Below are 17303 nucleotides of genomic sequence, written 5' to 3' on the forward strand. Positions count from 1 at the left end.
GTCTTCAGCAAGTGAAATGCATGCTCAATCGGATTCAGGTCAGGTGATTGACTTGGCCATTGCATAACATTCCCTTAAAAAACTCTTTGGTTGCTTTTGCAGTATGCTTTGGGTCATTGTCCATCTGCACTGTGAAGCGGCGTCCAATGAGTTCTGAAGCATTTGGCAGACTATGAGCAGATAATATTGCCCAAAACACTTCAGAATTCATCCTGCTGCTTTTGTCAGCAGTCACATCATCAATAAATACCAGTTCCATTGGCAGCCAAACATGCCCACACCATGACACTACCACCACCATGCTTCACTGATGAGGGTGGTATGCTTAGGATTATGAGCAGTTCCTTTCCTTCTCAACACTCTTCTCTTCCCATCACTCTGGTACAAGTTGATCTTGGTCTCATCTGTCCATAGGATGTTGTTCCAGAACTGTGAAGGCTTTTTTAGATGTCGTTTGGCAAACTCTAATCTGGCCTTCCTGTTTTTGAGGCTCACCAATGGTTTACATCTTGTGGTGATCCCTCTGTATTCACTCTGGTGAAGTCTTCTCTTGATTGTTGACTTTGACACACATACACCTACCTCCTGGAGAGTGTTCTTGATATGGCCACCTGTTGTGAAGGGTGTTTTCTTCACCAGGGAAAGAATTCTTCGGTCATCCACCACAGTTGTTTTCCGTGGTCTTCTGGGTCTTTTGGTGTTGCTGAGCTCACCGGTGCGTTCCTTCTTTTTAAGAATGTTCCAAACAGTTGTTTTGGCCACGCCTAATGTTTTTGCTATCTCTCTGATGGGTTTGTTTTGTTTTTTCAGCCTAATGATGGCTTGCTTCACTGATAGTGACAGCTCTTTGGATCTCATCTTGAGAGTTTACAGCAGCAGATTCCAAATGCAAATAGCACACTTGAAATGAACTCTGGACCTTTTATCTGCTTATTGTAATTGGGATAATGAGGGAATAACACACACCTGGCCATGGAACAGCTGAGAAGCCAATTGTCCCATTACTTTTGGTCCCTTATCAAGTGGGAGGCACATATGCAAACTGTTGTAATTCCTACACCGTTCACCTGATTTGGATGTAAATACCCTCAAATTAAAGCTGACAATCTGTAGTTAAAGCACATCTTGTTCGTTTCATTTCAAATCCATTGTGGTGGTGTATAGAGCCAAAAATGTTAGAATTGTGTCAATGTCCCAATATTTATGGACCTGACTGTACATTTAAAAATAATATAAATGCAACAATTTTGATATTATAGTTCACAATGTGCTTTTACCTGCAATTAGGTGTGTTCTGTTTAGCTGTGTTTAGAAAAAACACAAATCTTCACACTCAAGGGCAATTTACATATTCTGAACACATTTAAGCACATGTAAAGGCAAGTACATTTAAAAGCAAGTGAACTTGATCTGAAAATCAGTTTTTATGCTTCCCAGATAATTCTCTTGTACTTAACCTAAACACAGAAGGCTATTGTGAATGTAGCTTTAAGAGGAAAACACTGTCGTTAAACGAGCCAGTAGGAATAAGTGAATTAATCTGTACATGTCACAGATTGGGACAATACTCTTGAGCAGAGGTCTCCAAACTTTCCAACTAAGGGCCAGTTTACTGTCCTTCAGACTTTAGGGGGGTTGGACTGTGGCTAGTGGGTGTAGATAATGCCTCAGGTTCTGTAGTCAGTGAGAGTAAAAAAAATTACATTACATAGCACTCCTGTGGTTAGGAGAAGGAGGAATAGTGTCCAATCATTGGAATTAGTGGGAGGGATAGTGCTCCCGTCATTGCTGTCAGTGGGGGTAAAAGTACCCCACTGTAGGTGTCAGTGGGAGAAATAGTGCCCCATCATTGGTATCAGTGGGGGGATTGACACCCAATTGTTACTGTCCGAGGGAAGAATAGGGCTGCAATTTGGACACCAGTGCTCTTGAGGAGAATTATTTTGGATTATTAGCATGCCACACCATTTTGCACCCACATTTGCTTTTGTTAGTCAGCCCTTTTGTTTAAAATCTAAAGGAAAATAATTAATTTACTTGACAAACTATAATTACTAGGTTACCAGGTGTTACCTACTGGCACAGAAGCAGCAACATACAGGCACTGTCCCCACTATTTTTGCACATTTTTGTGATGGTCATTCTTCCAAACAAATTGCCTCAGAGGGTGTGCTGCACAGTATATTTTTCTAGAAGTATTTACAGACTACAGACTGGATACATGCCATTATATATTTGTTGGCAGACTTTCCTATGCAGTTGCATCAGGAAGGCAATAGTACTGGACTATCCTCTACATCTACACAAAGCGAGAGTGGGCAAGAGGAAAGAGCAAGCACAATAAGGGCCTGTGGTAATGGGCCTTGGGCTTGTGTTGATGGGATCAGCTTGAGACACTTCTGAGATCATTTTAAATTCCTTGAAAGGTGCAGTTGACCTCTTTCTGACCTGTTTTAAACAGATTTTGCATCCCTGTAGACTTTTATGTAAATGTCAAACTTGCCTGATGCCTGAAAGCTTTTCAACACAAGTCCTATGTTTGGTTTCTAGGAGTTATATTTCTTGGTGTCTGGTGGCGTTATAAGAAATATAATTATACAGTGGTGGTCAGCATATGAAGGAACCCCTTTATGGAGATGAGAAGAAAGGAGAAGGGCCTTTCTTGCATTTCTATATGGATTCCACACTGATGGTAGTCGCTATGATTTTGACTTCTACAGTCTGTTTTAAGAGGCACATCACTGAGGCTTGTGGTCACCACACCATCAAATGTTGCTAATTTCTCGACTACTAAAACCTTCCGAAAACCATATATTTATAAATATATATTATGTTCTGTATATTTATATGAATTAACTTAAACACACTTCCCTATTACCCATCTTGTACCACTCGAAAAAAATCTTACCTTTACTTTTGCTATTGAAGCCAATTTTTAAAGACCCAAAATCATATATAGAACCTGTAGAAGTCACCTATAAAAGAAAATTAGCTGTTTTTATGTAATTGAATATGTATATTATTCTGGTTCTTTACTAGTTGTTACTGAGGATTTAGACAAAAGAACAATGTATGAACATAGAGAGTTTACACCTATCTGTTATTCCACTGCAAGAAAATCAGGTAAAAGGTGTTAATTGGTTATTTTCAAAAATTAAAGAGTTATTAACTCAAGAGATAATTAATGAATAAGGGGTGTAAGACCTCAGTGAAAAGAAAAAAAACTAAAAGGAGGAATTGAGTTGATTTACTAACAGTGAATATACTGTTCACTTTGGAAGGGATGTTGCTTTGCAAGGAAATTACCCCCAAAGCTTAGCAAATGAGATGAAGGTCTGCTGACTTTTAAATTCCAGTCATGTACAAGCAAAACTGCAAAGTAAAATTCCACCACATTCACTAAGTTTTGTGGAAAATTCCTTTGCAAAATGAACTGCCTATTTGCCTGTTGTGAATCAATCCTAATGTGTTCAGCCTTGAAGAAAAACAATTAATAACTGAATGTGTGACCTAATATACAATAAATTATCTTTATAAAAAATTCTGAGACAATCTGTTTTCTTTGCAATTGCAACAGAAGATATATAATCACTCTTTAAAACTTAGCATTTTGAATGGTCTACTGAAAATATACCAGGCCCTTCTTACGTGATCAATGGCTGCCAGCCCAGGTACAAGCTCCAGAAGCACGTTGACAACATTCGGACTCAGTCTAGTGGTGTCCTTCAAGATTTATTGCAGTACTTGAACACAGGTAGGTAGAGGGATGAGGGTACGGGATACTCCAAAATATACGAAGGCATTAGAGGACAGATTCTCCACCTTCTTCAGTAGCAGCCTTAAGTATTTCTGGAGGTAGAGGGGACAGTCAGCTAATCTGAGTCTCTGTAAGGTCAGTCACAGTTGTAACAGCCTCTGGTATCTGACCCTTAAAGCACAGGCACCCCTGAAGGTCTAGGTAAAAGGTCCTACTCACAATGTCCAGAGATAGATCTCCAATCAGCTTCTCTGTGACACTCTTCATTGAAAAGGGTCATTCTCCAGCCCAGCTTCCTAAGGTAGTGTCCTCCGGCAGTTTTTTTTTTTTAATTCCAGATTGTAGACAGTTCAGCCTCCTCTCTCTAAGTGATGATATTCTGACAGCCACTGTGTAGAGGGAATAGAGGTTGAGAGGATCTTTTGTTCCTCTGAGGCTTGTGTAGTTGTCATCAGGGGAGCAGCCATCTGATTGGACACTCCTGCCCTGAATGATCTGTGTGGTCATCTTAACCAAGGGCAATGCTAATAAATAGCACTGCCCCACTGCACCCGGCACACATTTGTGAAGTGAATAGTGTAGGGACAGGATCGAGGATAGAGGTTTGGTTGGGCATTTAATTTAATTTACAATAATCTGACAAGGTGCTCACCATATAATGGAGGTCTAAGTGGTCAGTTTCATTCTTCAGCTCTGTGTGTTTAATGATAAATTCCACCTTCACCTCCTGCTGCCCTTCGCATGGGAGGACTCTGTCCACAGAGTGGAGCTTCAGAAAGCTCTTAGAACGGGAGTAGAAGGGTTTTAGATTCAGTTGTGCATCGCCATATCTAGGGAACTTGAAGTCTTGAAAAAATGTCGACTTCTGCAGGTTTGTCCTTGCCTTTAAAAATAAAACAAGTGCATTAATTTATGAAGGGCATTTTGTTCAAAATGGTTTCTAATACTGTTTAGATGAAATCTAAACTCCAGGCAGATCTAAAAAGACATATGTTAATGCAGGCCTGATTTCATTAACCCTTACATCAATTACATTGCATGTATTTCAGTTAAATGCATTTGAATTTCTCAGATTTCAGCCACCAATTTGGGACCCAGAAGTGCTATATACAGGACATCCCGAGTCATGGTGGAAGCCCTAAGTAGAAGTGTAAGTAATAGCATGAATCCATGTGGTAGGACAATTGCACAAGATTTCACCCCTTCAACCTGGAGTATGTTGCTGTCTCAGGAGAGCCTAGGTGCAGGATTTCATTTACATTGCCCGATAAGCCATCCAATAATTACAGAAGGGTTACTTCAGCAAAAAGAACCATTATTTTTATAAGCTTAAAGCGTATTTCCACTTTTGCTGTCAAATTTGAGAAAACCTCACTATATGTTTCTTATATATTTTCATTCACACAGCATGCCAATGTAGTGCCACCCCTGCAGGAGGGGCTTGGTAAATATGAGTTCTCTGTTCTGTGCCTTGACTCCAAGAACAACGTCAGCCCCTCTGACACACCTGGTTGTCTAAAAATCACTGCAAGCACGAATACACAAGTGTAAAATACCTTTAACCTGGCTGTGGGTTACTACCAGTGAATAGATACACACATGCTTAGTGCTAAATGTGCTTAATCTATTGATACAGGTTAGAATAAATAGCAAATTGAACATAGATGAACACACAGCTGATTGATTAGGACACAGTCTGCTAGACAGTGAAATAATAATGTTAAATTGGCAAAAATTTTATTTTATACCCTTAACTAGAATCAGAAGGGCAAGTTAGTAAATCAGCACTCTAAGGGATTAGCTGGGATACCCCTTAAATAAAAAAAACAAAAGCAGACAAGGCCTCAGGGCAACAACTGTTAGGGAAATTGTTTAGTCCTGAATGGTCAGCTAAGCTAATCGCCCTGTAAGTGCAATAAGACCATCAATTAGGCCTGCCGGCAGTATTAGGGCTGTCGGGTAGCTGAAAGGTACTTCCTAATGGCTCACTTTCTAAGAGTGATAACAGGTAGCGGCCACAAGGCCCACTCACCAGACCCAGCGACACAGCAGCAGTCGTCTCTCCAGTTGGGTATCTGCTCACTCTGGGTTGTCTGTGATGACTCTGGTAGGTAGCTAGGTCCCTACATACTCGGGTCCCACTCTGTACCCTCTGCTGTCCCTCACATGGCTCCGCTGACACAGGCTCTGTCTCTCTTAGGTGGAGTTCCTGGACATGATCCTGTCACACTCAGCTCCTGTCACACTCTGAGGAGAATCCACATCTGACACAGGCTCTCTCTCTCTGTTAGGTGGAGTTTCTGGACATGACCCTGTCACACTCAGTTCCTGTCACACTCTGAGGAGCATCCACATCTGACACAGGCTCTCTCTCTCTGTTAGGTGGAGTTTCTGGACATGACCCTGTCACACTCAGCTCCTGTCACACTCTGAGGAGCATCCACATCTGACACAGGCTCTCTCTCTCTCTGTTAGGTGGAGTTTCTGGACATGACCCTGTCACACTCAGTTCCTGTCACACTCTGAGGAGCATCCACATCTGACACAGGCTCTCTTTCTCTGTTAGGTGGAGTTCCCTAGCACAGTCCTGTAACACTCTGAAGAGAATCTTTTTTCCAGAAACATCTGCTTCTCTCCTCCTTACTGCTGATTGGTCCATTGATGTTGCTAGGAGAGATGGGGATGAGAGTCCATACACACAGTCCTCAGTGGTTAAACTGCGCTACTCAGGGGAGGAGGGGGACCCAGACACCTCATTTTTTAATCTATATTTCTTACCTTTTAGATGGTTTTTAAAGATGAAGCTGACATGCCTGACTGCAAGGTTTTTTGAACAATGATAGAGTAAGTCTGTCCTCATTAACATGAAATGCAAGAAACCTAGCCTCAAAACCGTTAACCCTTTGGTAGGGCAGACAATGTTCAAATTGATAATGAGGATCTGCCTGCACAGTAAAGACAGGATTAATTATGGTAAACACAGGTGCCCATCCCCCCTAAAAACATAGAGAACTATGTAGGATTTTTCAATTTTTCCTTGCTGATGGGTCCAGAATAGAGAACCTAAAAAAGACAAGCTGCAATTTTTTTTTATATTATGTGATGGGGTCATGTAACAAATATTAAGTAGGTGGTATTCCAATTTAGATGCCGAAGTGTTATGTGAATGGGAAAAATACCAGTTCTGACAGCCTTTGCGGCTGTCGGCTTATAGTTTCCATAAACTACCATGGCGCTGTTGAATGCTATGGTAGTTTATTGATTCTTCCTGTCAGTGTGTATCTGCCTGCCATCAGGACCATCTTCACTATTCATTGTACCCTGGGCAAATATTTAATTGGTGGCTAGAGGTTACTGCACATCATTACTGTTCACCCATTGGTTGCTAGAGGCTACCACACATCATTACTGCTAATTGATTGGTTGCTAGGTAGATTATGCTACAAACTCACATAGGAGTACTCTTGCCAGAGTAGAAGTGTTGTCTTGCATTGCAACAGAATTTGACACATGGCAATAAAGATGGAGTCAATCAGGCAGGCTAGGATTATATTCAGTCTGACAAAACTGACAATGATCATAGCAAGTGAAGAGGTGAGTGACTAAAATGACTAAAGCAGTGAGTTCAGCATGGCAAAGCAGATGAGCTCATTTAAGTTGTTAATCACTTCACATACCAACTGTCTGCTCATCTATGCCATCTTGAGGATGTCATCCTCTCCTCTCTGCAATCCTCCCTCACTCCTCTTGCCCTTGCCACTGCTTGTCAGTGTATCCAGGGGCGGACTGACAACTCATGGGGCCCCCGTGCAATAGGGGATCATGGGGCCCCTGTGTCCTTGCCCAAACTCAAAAAAGCCTATGAAAAAGGTACCAGGGGCATCTCATGGGGCCCCCTACTGGCCCCGGGCCCTCGGGCAGTGCCCGAGTTTCCAAATGGTCAGTCCGCCCCTGAGTGTATCTCTCCACTCGGCCAGCTCCGCAGTCAGTTATGGGCACTGCTGCTTACTGCTTCCTTTTCCCTGCAGCTGCACTATGTGGTAGAATGTTGGGCCCCATAACACTGACAGGGCCTGGGGCAGTAGCCCTTTTTTCCCTGCCTTAAAGACAGCCCTGCTGCCCATACAAGGTATGAGAACAGAGATACACTGACAGGTCTGCAGGAGTCCTGCATGGCATCAGTGATCAGCAGATTGCTGGTGCAATGCTTTCCAGGCTCCCAAAACAAAACATTGTAAATGCACATTTTTTTAACCTGCAAAAAAATGTGAATTTGTTATTTTTTGTTAAAAGGTGAACTTATCCTTTAAGGGAGGCATGCTTTACCTGGTCTCTTTTATGTAACAAGTGAATTTTTATACTGAACCCGAATCTGCTGTTAATTTTATCTTCCTGTCCTGGACATGAAATTAAAGATTCTAAAAGTGTTACTGTATTTTCCAGTTTTGGGGATAAAAGCTACCAAAAAGAAACATTTGTGTTGCCATGTTCTCGTTATTTTCTGTTATGATGTGACTACCGATACCAAAAGTAACACATAGTTGAGCTCATCACTGTGATTCTTTTCCTTTCACTGGTTCTAAAAGGAAACATCTCTTGAAAATCTCTTGCTTTGATGTACCTGGAGTGTACTTAACTAATTTAGGCTGATAGTTTATTTGGGCTTTAATACCTCAAGCATATTTTTTTTTTTGTTTAAAGCTGCGCTCCACAACATATAAATGGTTCACACTTTACTGTCACTTGTGGTGTGCTACAACAACAGTGTGTCATGGTGCACAGTGGCCAAGTTGTCAAAGACAGCTCTTGGTTTCTAGTAATGATCGGGAGCCTGCGAGACTGGCCACTCTCAATGATCATGTGATCAATCAGACCATTCTACCCCCTGGGTGTAGTAGCCCAGTTAAAGGGATTCCAAGACTAGGCACAGTGGAACAGTGCAATGAAACATCGTAAATGTTGTCAAAAGAAAACCTTTATATCTAACCCCCTGCATATAAGCTAAAGGAGACACATGAAATATATCTGGCCATAAATTTTAGTACCCTCAGGATTTTTTGTCCCTTCCAGCCAATTGTATCCAGTGTGAAAGAAATTCGCCCATTGTCATCTGTCACTAAGGTATTATTGATTGCAGGCTCATTATTTGTTAGGTAAACATTAATGCCTGGTACAGGATTATCACTGGAATCCACCACTTTAATCTGAAAGAAGATATAAGAAGAAACAATTAGGCTGAATAAGTAGTATTAATCATGATTTTATTTTATAGTCAGTCGGCACAATACCAGATGTGAATTGGAAACTTGTATATGAGCCATCACAGTTACAGAGCACTATTTGAATTGGTTTTCATACAAGCCATCATTATGTGTCTTGTTAATGTTCTCTACAATATAAAATAACAGAAACAACTAGCAGATATTTTATTGTATTTGCCACTGTAATTGCAAAAAAGAGTGGAGTGCTGTCATCATCAGGCCTGGGACTGAAAAGCAGAGCTGGATAATTCTGATCTGAGGAAGAAAAAGTCAGCGGGCATACTGTCAACACTATGTGCAGTACATTGAGAACTGCAAGCCATCTGAGGCGGGACATGTAGTTTATTCATTCACAGATTCATGTGAATGGATAACGCGGCTGTGTGGTCAGAGCCCCACACAGCCGAACCATGCAGTTGAAGGGACTACTTACTGCTGGAGTATATTACACGGTACGCCCTAAATAAGGGTGTAATGTGTAACATGCTCCAAAAGGTGAACTTAGCCTTTAACATGTTAATATAATCTCAAAAATTTTTCTCAACATTTATTAATTTGCAGCTTTCATTAGAAGAATTCTTGATGATCTTGCCATAAAGATCCTTGTTCAAGCACTTACTATATTGGGGTGATCTCCCAATTGTGATTTTCACATGATAGAGTAAAATTAAGGTGAGCCTGAGATCAGTCTGTGCTTTGATTTTTCTTATTTTATGAAATTAAAGCAGAATGTGTAGAAAATACATAACAAGCACTTAGAGATCTATTTAGAACACATTTTTTTGTGTGTGATGAACGTCTCAAACATTTGCAAAGCCGTCACAAATAATCACTGTTGTTTTTCTAATACCTTTATTTCCCATATTCCTCAGCTCCATCTAGTAAACAATGTGCTATTTTCCTGAAATCCTTTATTCACAAAAATACCACTAGATTATGACCACTAGATGGAGCTGACAATCATAGGAAATAAACGTATTAGGTAAATTATGGTGATTATTTGTGAAGACTGGGCAAAAGCTTGAGACATTAGCATAGCCATTTTTTTTTAATAAATAGACCCTTAAATAAAGACATCTTAAAAGTTTCATGTGTACTAGCCTTAGGAGAAGCTTGGCAGCATTATGCTCAGCTTATAGAGCTACATGCACATGCAACAGGCTTCCTAATCATCACTATCTTCTGTCATCTGATGGTTGCTATCAGCTATCTTTGGCTCTCATTGCTAAAAATAATGATTTTTAGAGCTTAAAGTGGTAGTAAAGTAAATGTTTTCTCTTGCACATACAGATAAGCATATTATTATTATTATACAGGATTTATATAGTGCCAACAGTTTGCGTAGCGCTTTACAATATAAGGGAGACAGTACAATTATAATACATTTCGGTGCAGAAGGAATAGGAGGGCCCTGCTTGTGGAGCTTACAATCTAAAGAAAGGGGCAGGTGATACAAAAGGTGATAGCTGTGGGGGATGATCTGGCGGAGGTGATTCAAGTACAGTCCTTAGGTGGAGGTGGGGTAGGCTTCCCTGAAGAAGTGAGTTTTCAAAGATCGCCTAAAGGTAGACAGGGTGGGGGCTGACCGGACATGCTGTGGTAGGGAGTTCCAGAGGATGGGAGAGGCTCTGGAGAAGTCCTGGAGGCGAGCGTGGGAGGAGGTGATGAGTGAGCTAGAGAGGAGGATATCCTGGGAGGAGCAGAGTGGGCTATTTGGGCGGTATCTGTGGATGAGGCTGGTGATGTAACTAGGGGCAGTGTTGTGGATGGCTTTGTAAGCTGTGGTTAGTATTTTGAATTTTATATGTTGGGTTAGTGGAAGCCAGTGGAGGGATTGGCAGAAAGGGGCAGCAGTCGCTGATCGGTTGGTAAGGTGTATGAGTCTAGCAGCAGCATTCATAATAGACTGAACGGGGGATAGCCTGTGTAACGGTAGACCAGTGAGGAGGGAGTTGCAGTAATCGAGGCGGGATATAACCAAGGCGTGGATAAGTTGTTTTGTGGAGTCATTGGTCAGGAAGGGGTGGATTTTGGAAATGTTCCGAAGGTTGAGGCGGCAGGATTTAGCCAGTGAGTGAATGTGGGGCCCAAAGGAGTCTAGGATTACGCCTAGCACCCTGGCATTAGGGGAAGGACCAATGGTTGTGCTGTTGATCTTAATGGTAAAGTCATGAGTGGGGGATCGGGGAGGAGGAAATATTACAAGTTCAGTTTTTGAAAGATTGAGTTTAAGGTAGTGATGTGACATCCATGCTGATATGTCGCTTAGTAGATTTGTGATTCGTGAGGAGATTGAAGGGGTGAGCTGGGGAGTGGAGAGATAGATCTGGGTGTCATCAGCATAGAGGTGGTATTGGAAGCCATGGGAGGTTATCAGTTGGCCCAGGGAGGAGGTATAGAGAGAGAAAAGGAGGGGCCCAAGGACAGAACCTTGGGGTACCCCAACAGAAAGAGGAAGTGGAGCGGAGGAGGAGGAGTTGTATGTGACACTGAAAGTGTACTGAGAAAGGTAAGAGGAGAACCAGGAGAGAGCAGAGTCACGGAGGCCAATGGAGTGGAGTTTACTGAGGAGGAACTGGTGGTCGACTGTATCAAAGGCAGCGGAAAGATCAAGGAGTATGAGTATATAATAAGGCTTATCTGTAGGTACAGCAAATATATCCCAAATGTGAATTGTTTAGGAAATATTTACTTTAGCAGCACTGGTGATGTCGCTGGCGCATGCACACTGCGCTCTCAATGGACGGCGTGCCACTACCGAGGCCGAGGCTCACGCATGCATGTGCAGGAATGTGACATCATTGTAGCTCACCCAGCCAAATGGTCGCAGCCCGCAAACCTGGAAGGAAGACAAGGTGAAGATGGAAGCCCTGGGGAGCTGACACAGTGCTCTGCTGGAGGGTTTTGTTTTCGGGTAACTCCTTCATAATGTGCTAGTATGCAATGCATACTAGCACATTATGATCTTACCTTGCAGAGAGAAGATTTTTTGCGGTTTACTACCGCTTTAAAGTATAGCTAAAGGAAAAACCTTTTGTTTTAGTTTTGGATAGACTGGAGATGGATTAGAACCCCTGTCAGTTTTTATTGCTGTCTGTGCCCCCATTAAGGAGATCCACCCTCTCTATTTGTCCTGCTTACCATTATCAAAGTGGAAGTAAAGAAACCCCCAAATTTTGGGTTGTCCCCAGAAAATAAAGGGGAAATCTTCTAATGGGGATACTAGTTCTGGTGACCTGGGGGGGGGGGGGGCTAAAGATTCCCTTAATTTGCAGGGATTTCTTCTCACTTCCTGTTTGACTATGAGATAGGAAGTGAAGAGAGAGCTCCAAAATGGGACGCAGATGGCAAAAAAAAAAACTGGCAGGGGTTATAACCCTTCCTTGCTCTACCCAAAATGAAAAAAAATGTTTTGCCTATAGTTCTATTTTAATAAATTAAGTCTGTTTGTGTTAGTGCAAAAATATTTTATAACTCACCACTCCATTGTAGGGGATCCCAGCTTTGTAGTTACCATCAGCATCAACAAACACCACCTTATTGATTACGTTGGATACACTAGTTTGGCTGGTTGTAGATAATACAATTCCTGCCAAAGGTAACATTGAAAATAAGCAAGATCACATTTTACGTCAAATCAGGGGATTAGAAATACATGAGATACATGATCATTTCTAAAAATACAGTGTATTCTTAGACAGTAGCAGTGCTTTTCAAAATTTGGGTTTTCAAAGTGGACAATGGCCAAATATTATGTTATGTGTGACATTATATAATATTCATGTATTTGATTTTGGGTCTACTTTTTGTGTATTGCTGGGCCATGCTATGTATTTCAAAAGAAATGTGTGGTGGGTTTGTATAAACATATGTATTCTGGTGTGGACTAATAGTTTTGTTAATTTTTTGGTCAGGTGAATATCAAATATCACCATTTATGCTGTGTTCTCTCCACTGGCTCACCCTGGAATAAATGTTCCTTTGTAAAAACAGATTTTATATAAAATAAAACATAAAGATTTATAAAATACCAACAAAAACATAAATAACAAACATACATATATAAAACGGATTTAAAACCATTACAGTTTCCTTTGAAGTGGTTCTAATGGTGTATAGGGTTGCAATAAAGTATATATTTTGAAAGTATATGAATAATATCTTGATTTATTTAAATAATTACAGGTGTATTTTGATTAGATCCATGATCTCAATTTATATTACTATTCTAAAGCCTATGACTTGTCAGATTAGGACACATGACTTGTATGTTTATTATGTTTCTATTGTCCACTGTGCGATGAACTTTTATGGGGATGCACCAATAATTGGTATCGGTGCCGATATCAAGTATTTTCATGATACCGTGAAAAGTACCCATACAAGAACGCGATACCGGAAAACGATACTTTGCGGTGTGATTTGCGCCGCAAAGATTAGCCTGCGATTTGAACAGGAATGTGATTCTTGCCCAAATCACATGCGTTTCCCCACTGGGTGTGAACCCAGGCTCATCATAGGAAACCTCCCTGTAGGCATCCCATGCTGAGCGGAGAGTGAGCATGTGGGGACGTAGGCTATGGAAGCAAATGGTCCATATTCTCAGCGGTAGGAGAGGAGAGAAAGCAGCAGGGATTTCAAATCCCCGCCGCTTTCTCTCCTCTCCTTGCAGGGATGACAGTTCAGGAAAACCTTCCTGCACCGCTCCTGTGTGAACTCAGGACATTCCTGTTCAAATTACATGCTATTCTTTTTGGTGCAATGTGCAATTTGCTTCCATACATTTTGTATGGACGCAAATCACAGCACAAAGTATTGGTAATCGGGGTAAAAAAGGGTATTGGTGCATCCTCAAAATTTTAATAACTCATGTTGATTGAACTTGATAGACTGTCTTTTTTCAACCTAACTAGGGATCTTTATAGCTTTATTTTCCCTTTACATATGTGGGCTGTACTTCCCGTTTCGTCCAATGTGTCTTGCACTGCCTATGCAGGTTAGGTGTGTAGATAAAAACAAACTGTGCAGCTCTGACCAAAGTTGAATTGTGCCCTTGCTATAGGTGTAGGACAATTACATATTTTATGAAGCAAGACTGGAAAACTCCCAGAGCTGACATCTTCCCACCCTGCCTTGTTGTTACTGATCACATCTCCTATCACAGGAGCGAGCTCTCAAATGCTGAACTCAGAGCTACTGTATCAAAGGAGAGAAAGTGCATGTGAGGGGGTTTGAATGAGCGAAAGCGCTTGCTCCTGTGATGGTGGAGGTGAACAGTAACAGCTAGGCGTCTCTTATAAACATCCTAGCAACAGGGCAGGATGAGGAGAGGCAATCTCTGGGAGTTTTTCTGCCAGGCTTAGGGAAGTATGTAAATGGACTACACCTATAGCAACCACATTTTTTAACTTTAGCCAAAGCTGCCAATTTGTGTTTATCTACAGTCACCCCTTACTTAGTCATTTTTTTGGTGAAGACGACCTATACATTTAAGTTACTAGCTTATTAATGTAATGCTACTCCTGTAGGAGCTGCTAAAATACTGTCCAGGTTCTCCCCAAATACTTTGCCCTGCAGCCAGGCACATAGGCTCATTCACTTGTTTCTCCAATAATCAGTCTAGTGGTGTTGTTTTTGTGTTTTTTTAGGGATGAGGGAGATGAATGAGATACTGCAGATTAGGAACTATGTACATGCAGGACTTATTCTAATCTTCAGGGCAAGCTATATCAGAGTCTGTGCTTAAATCAAACAGTAGACTTCAGCTTTAAGCAGTAACAACAAGTAGTAACTTTTTAGAGCTCCAGAGCAGTGTCCCTTTAGGTACTAGTGGGCAGGTGGACAAAGCTCTTCGGAACACCAGACGGTATTCCATTTGCTAAACCTGCAGCTGACTTCCTATACCAGAGGGGGTTAAGCAGCACACAGTCTCTAAGATCCTTTAGGGATATCTGTACCCACAAGGCCCAAAAGCAGCTGGATGCCTTCCTCTGTGATACCAGACCAGATCTTCAGGAGACAGCCCCCCCTCTCCTCAGTCAGCATAGCAGAACCTGTGTCTCAGCAATTCAGACCCTCAGATAACCCAGAGGCCTATGGCAGGAGCTGCCTGGGAGGGTTACATGCCATCTTCCTGGCTTGGGCAATCCTAGCCAGGAAAGACCCAGAGTCCTGTGTGCTCACTGAATATATACAGTTACCCAGCATGCCTTAGAGCTCCCCTCTCTGGAATAGGCTAAGGCTGTATCAATATTCATGCTGCCATCTGCATAGCTCCACACCTATCATCCAGAAACTTCTGCAATCTCCGGGATACAGAGGAAGCTAGGCAGACTAGCAGCATCTGAGCACATAGAGCAGACCTCACGAGATGATTACAGCTCACTCAGTACAGTGAGCTAACTATAATTTTACAGCCATTCTGCCTACAGAATGACAACTAAATGTACTTATCAAAACATAACTAATCCTATCTATCTATCTATCTATCTATCTATCTATCTATCTAATCCTAGCACCTACCTAGGAGGCTGCTACATTCAAAAAGAAAGACCGATAGAGGTACTTTTGTTCCTCTGAAATTTAAAATGTAATTTTAGTTCTGTTTTAGGATCCTGTGTCCATTACATGTTCAGTTTCTAAGTGTGACAGCAGAAAATTAATAGAAGTTACCTGTCCCAGTCTCAGTGATGGAGGCTTCTCCTCTCAGAACATCCTCCATGCCAGTGCTCCTCAGGTTAAGGGCCTCAGAATTGACGTCTATTATATGACATCCTGATCTGTCCAGCTGAAAGAGAGAGACACACACACATGGAATTAGTAATCAGGCAGAGGACTGTACAGCTGGAAACACATATTTAAGGGTCAAATCTTTTAGGGCTAGTTCACACTAGATGCAGTTCAGTGCACTTTTTTTCTGCATCAAAAATTAATGCACAGTGTTTTCCATGTATTCCAATGGCCCTAGTTCACACCAGTGCAGTCAGTTCCAGTCAGTTTCCAGTGTGTGGTGTGAACTGTAAGCAAAAACATATCCAGAATGTATCCAGAGTGCGTTTTTGTAGTGTGGAATGGTCCTTAAACATTTTATTATCTACTTCTGCAATCTCTCGGAGACCCTAAAGTTGACATTGTCCTCAATGGGCTGGCAGGAAGGCAGGTAATTCCCACCAGGGACTACCCAATACAGACATTAAGTTGTGGATGCACTGACTCTTTATTATATAAAATGTATGTTGCCAAAAAATGAATATATGAGCACTAGGGAATTTTCACAGATAGAGATTTGCTCTGAGGAAATGTGTCCTGTAATTTGTTGGAATAATATCACTACTGAAAACTATATTTTTTGTTCTGCCCTACTGAAGTGTATTTTTTTCTGTGTTGTATTCAGCTTTTTCTATGATTGTTTTGATGTCTGCTGACATCAAGTGGAGACTGAGGGTCACTACAACTAGATATATATGTGATTTAATATCTCCCCATGTCCTCCCCTCCTGTTTATTGCTAGTTAGTTTAGTCTTAGTTGTACCCTCCCTGTTATTTCCATGTTCTCTCAGTCAGTGTTAATACTTTATAGAGGCAAGGTTTAGAAACTCATTGTCTTCTTGCACTTTAAAAAACGGAAAAACATTCTCTCTACTGCACTTGTGAGAAATAAAATTGTGTTGGAGTCAACTTCTGCGTCTTATTGAAGAGTTAAGATGCCTGTGGATGGTGCCAAGTAACCAGGTGTCCATGCTCTCCAGGCAAAATGAGTCTAAGGAGGTATGTCAATGCATTAAGCGGGATTTGAAACAGAACAGTCATTCGTATCTATATTGAACTGTTATAAATAGACAAATCAAGTAAAGGGTCTAGGGGTATATATGGTCTTAGTTTCCAAAAGGGAACACTATGGCTGTTGACTAAAAGGGAAAGAAGGTTTTTGTTTAGGTACAAAAATCAAAGGCAGAGTTTGCCAGAAGCTCTATTGACTTATCTTAGGGGGTATTTTTAGAATGTTAAAGAAATCCTGAGATCACTTTGTGTAAATTTTGTAACTTTATAAAATTCATCCATTACAATTGAACTTCCAAATGATCTATAACTTATTTAGGGTAGGACAGGTGTCAGGGTCTGTGTAACAACTGTGCCTAAAATAACTGCTGGCTCCAAACTTGTTTAGCTTCTTCTGATAAAGCTGTACTCCAGGCTTACCTCCTCGACCTATCCCTGGTTTGTCCCCTGACATCCATCCATCAAGGCATTGTGCTATATGCATAACTCTTCCCAAAAAACAGCCC

At 41.4% G+C, this 17303-nt stretch overlaps 1 protein-coding gene across 1 annotated transcript in view; it reads right to left on the minus strand.

Moving 5' to 3' along the window:
• The window catches only part of LOC149449761 (alpha-2-macroglobulin-like protein 1), a 125162-nt gene that overhangs the window by 81996 nt on the left and 25863 nt on the right, over positions 1-17303 (minus strand). The window contains exons 9-13 of the mRNA XM_089692748.1: positions 15691-15805; positions 12498-12607; positions 8803-8961; positions 4410-4640; positions 2909-2975 (exon numbers count right to left, since the gene is read on the minus strand). Of these exons, the coding sequence (XP_089548874.1) occupies positions 2909-2975; positions 4410-4640; positions 8803-8961; positions 12498-12607; positions 15691-15805 (682 nt within the window). The remainder of the gene's footprint in view (positions 1-2908; positions 2976-4409; positions 4641-8802; positions 8962-12497; positions 12608-15690; positions 15806-17303) is intronic.

Source organism: Staurois parvus, unplaced genomic scaffold (assembly GCF_062004578.1).
Source record: "Staurois parvus isolate SC_StPar_1 unplaced genomic scaffold, SC_StPar_1.0 ptg000604l, whole genome shotgun sequence".
Taxonomy (NCBI): Eukaryota; Metazoa; Chordata; class Amphibia; order Anura; family Ranidae; genus Staurois; species Staurois parvus.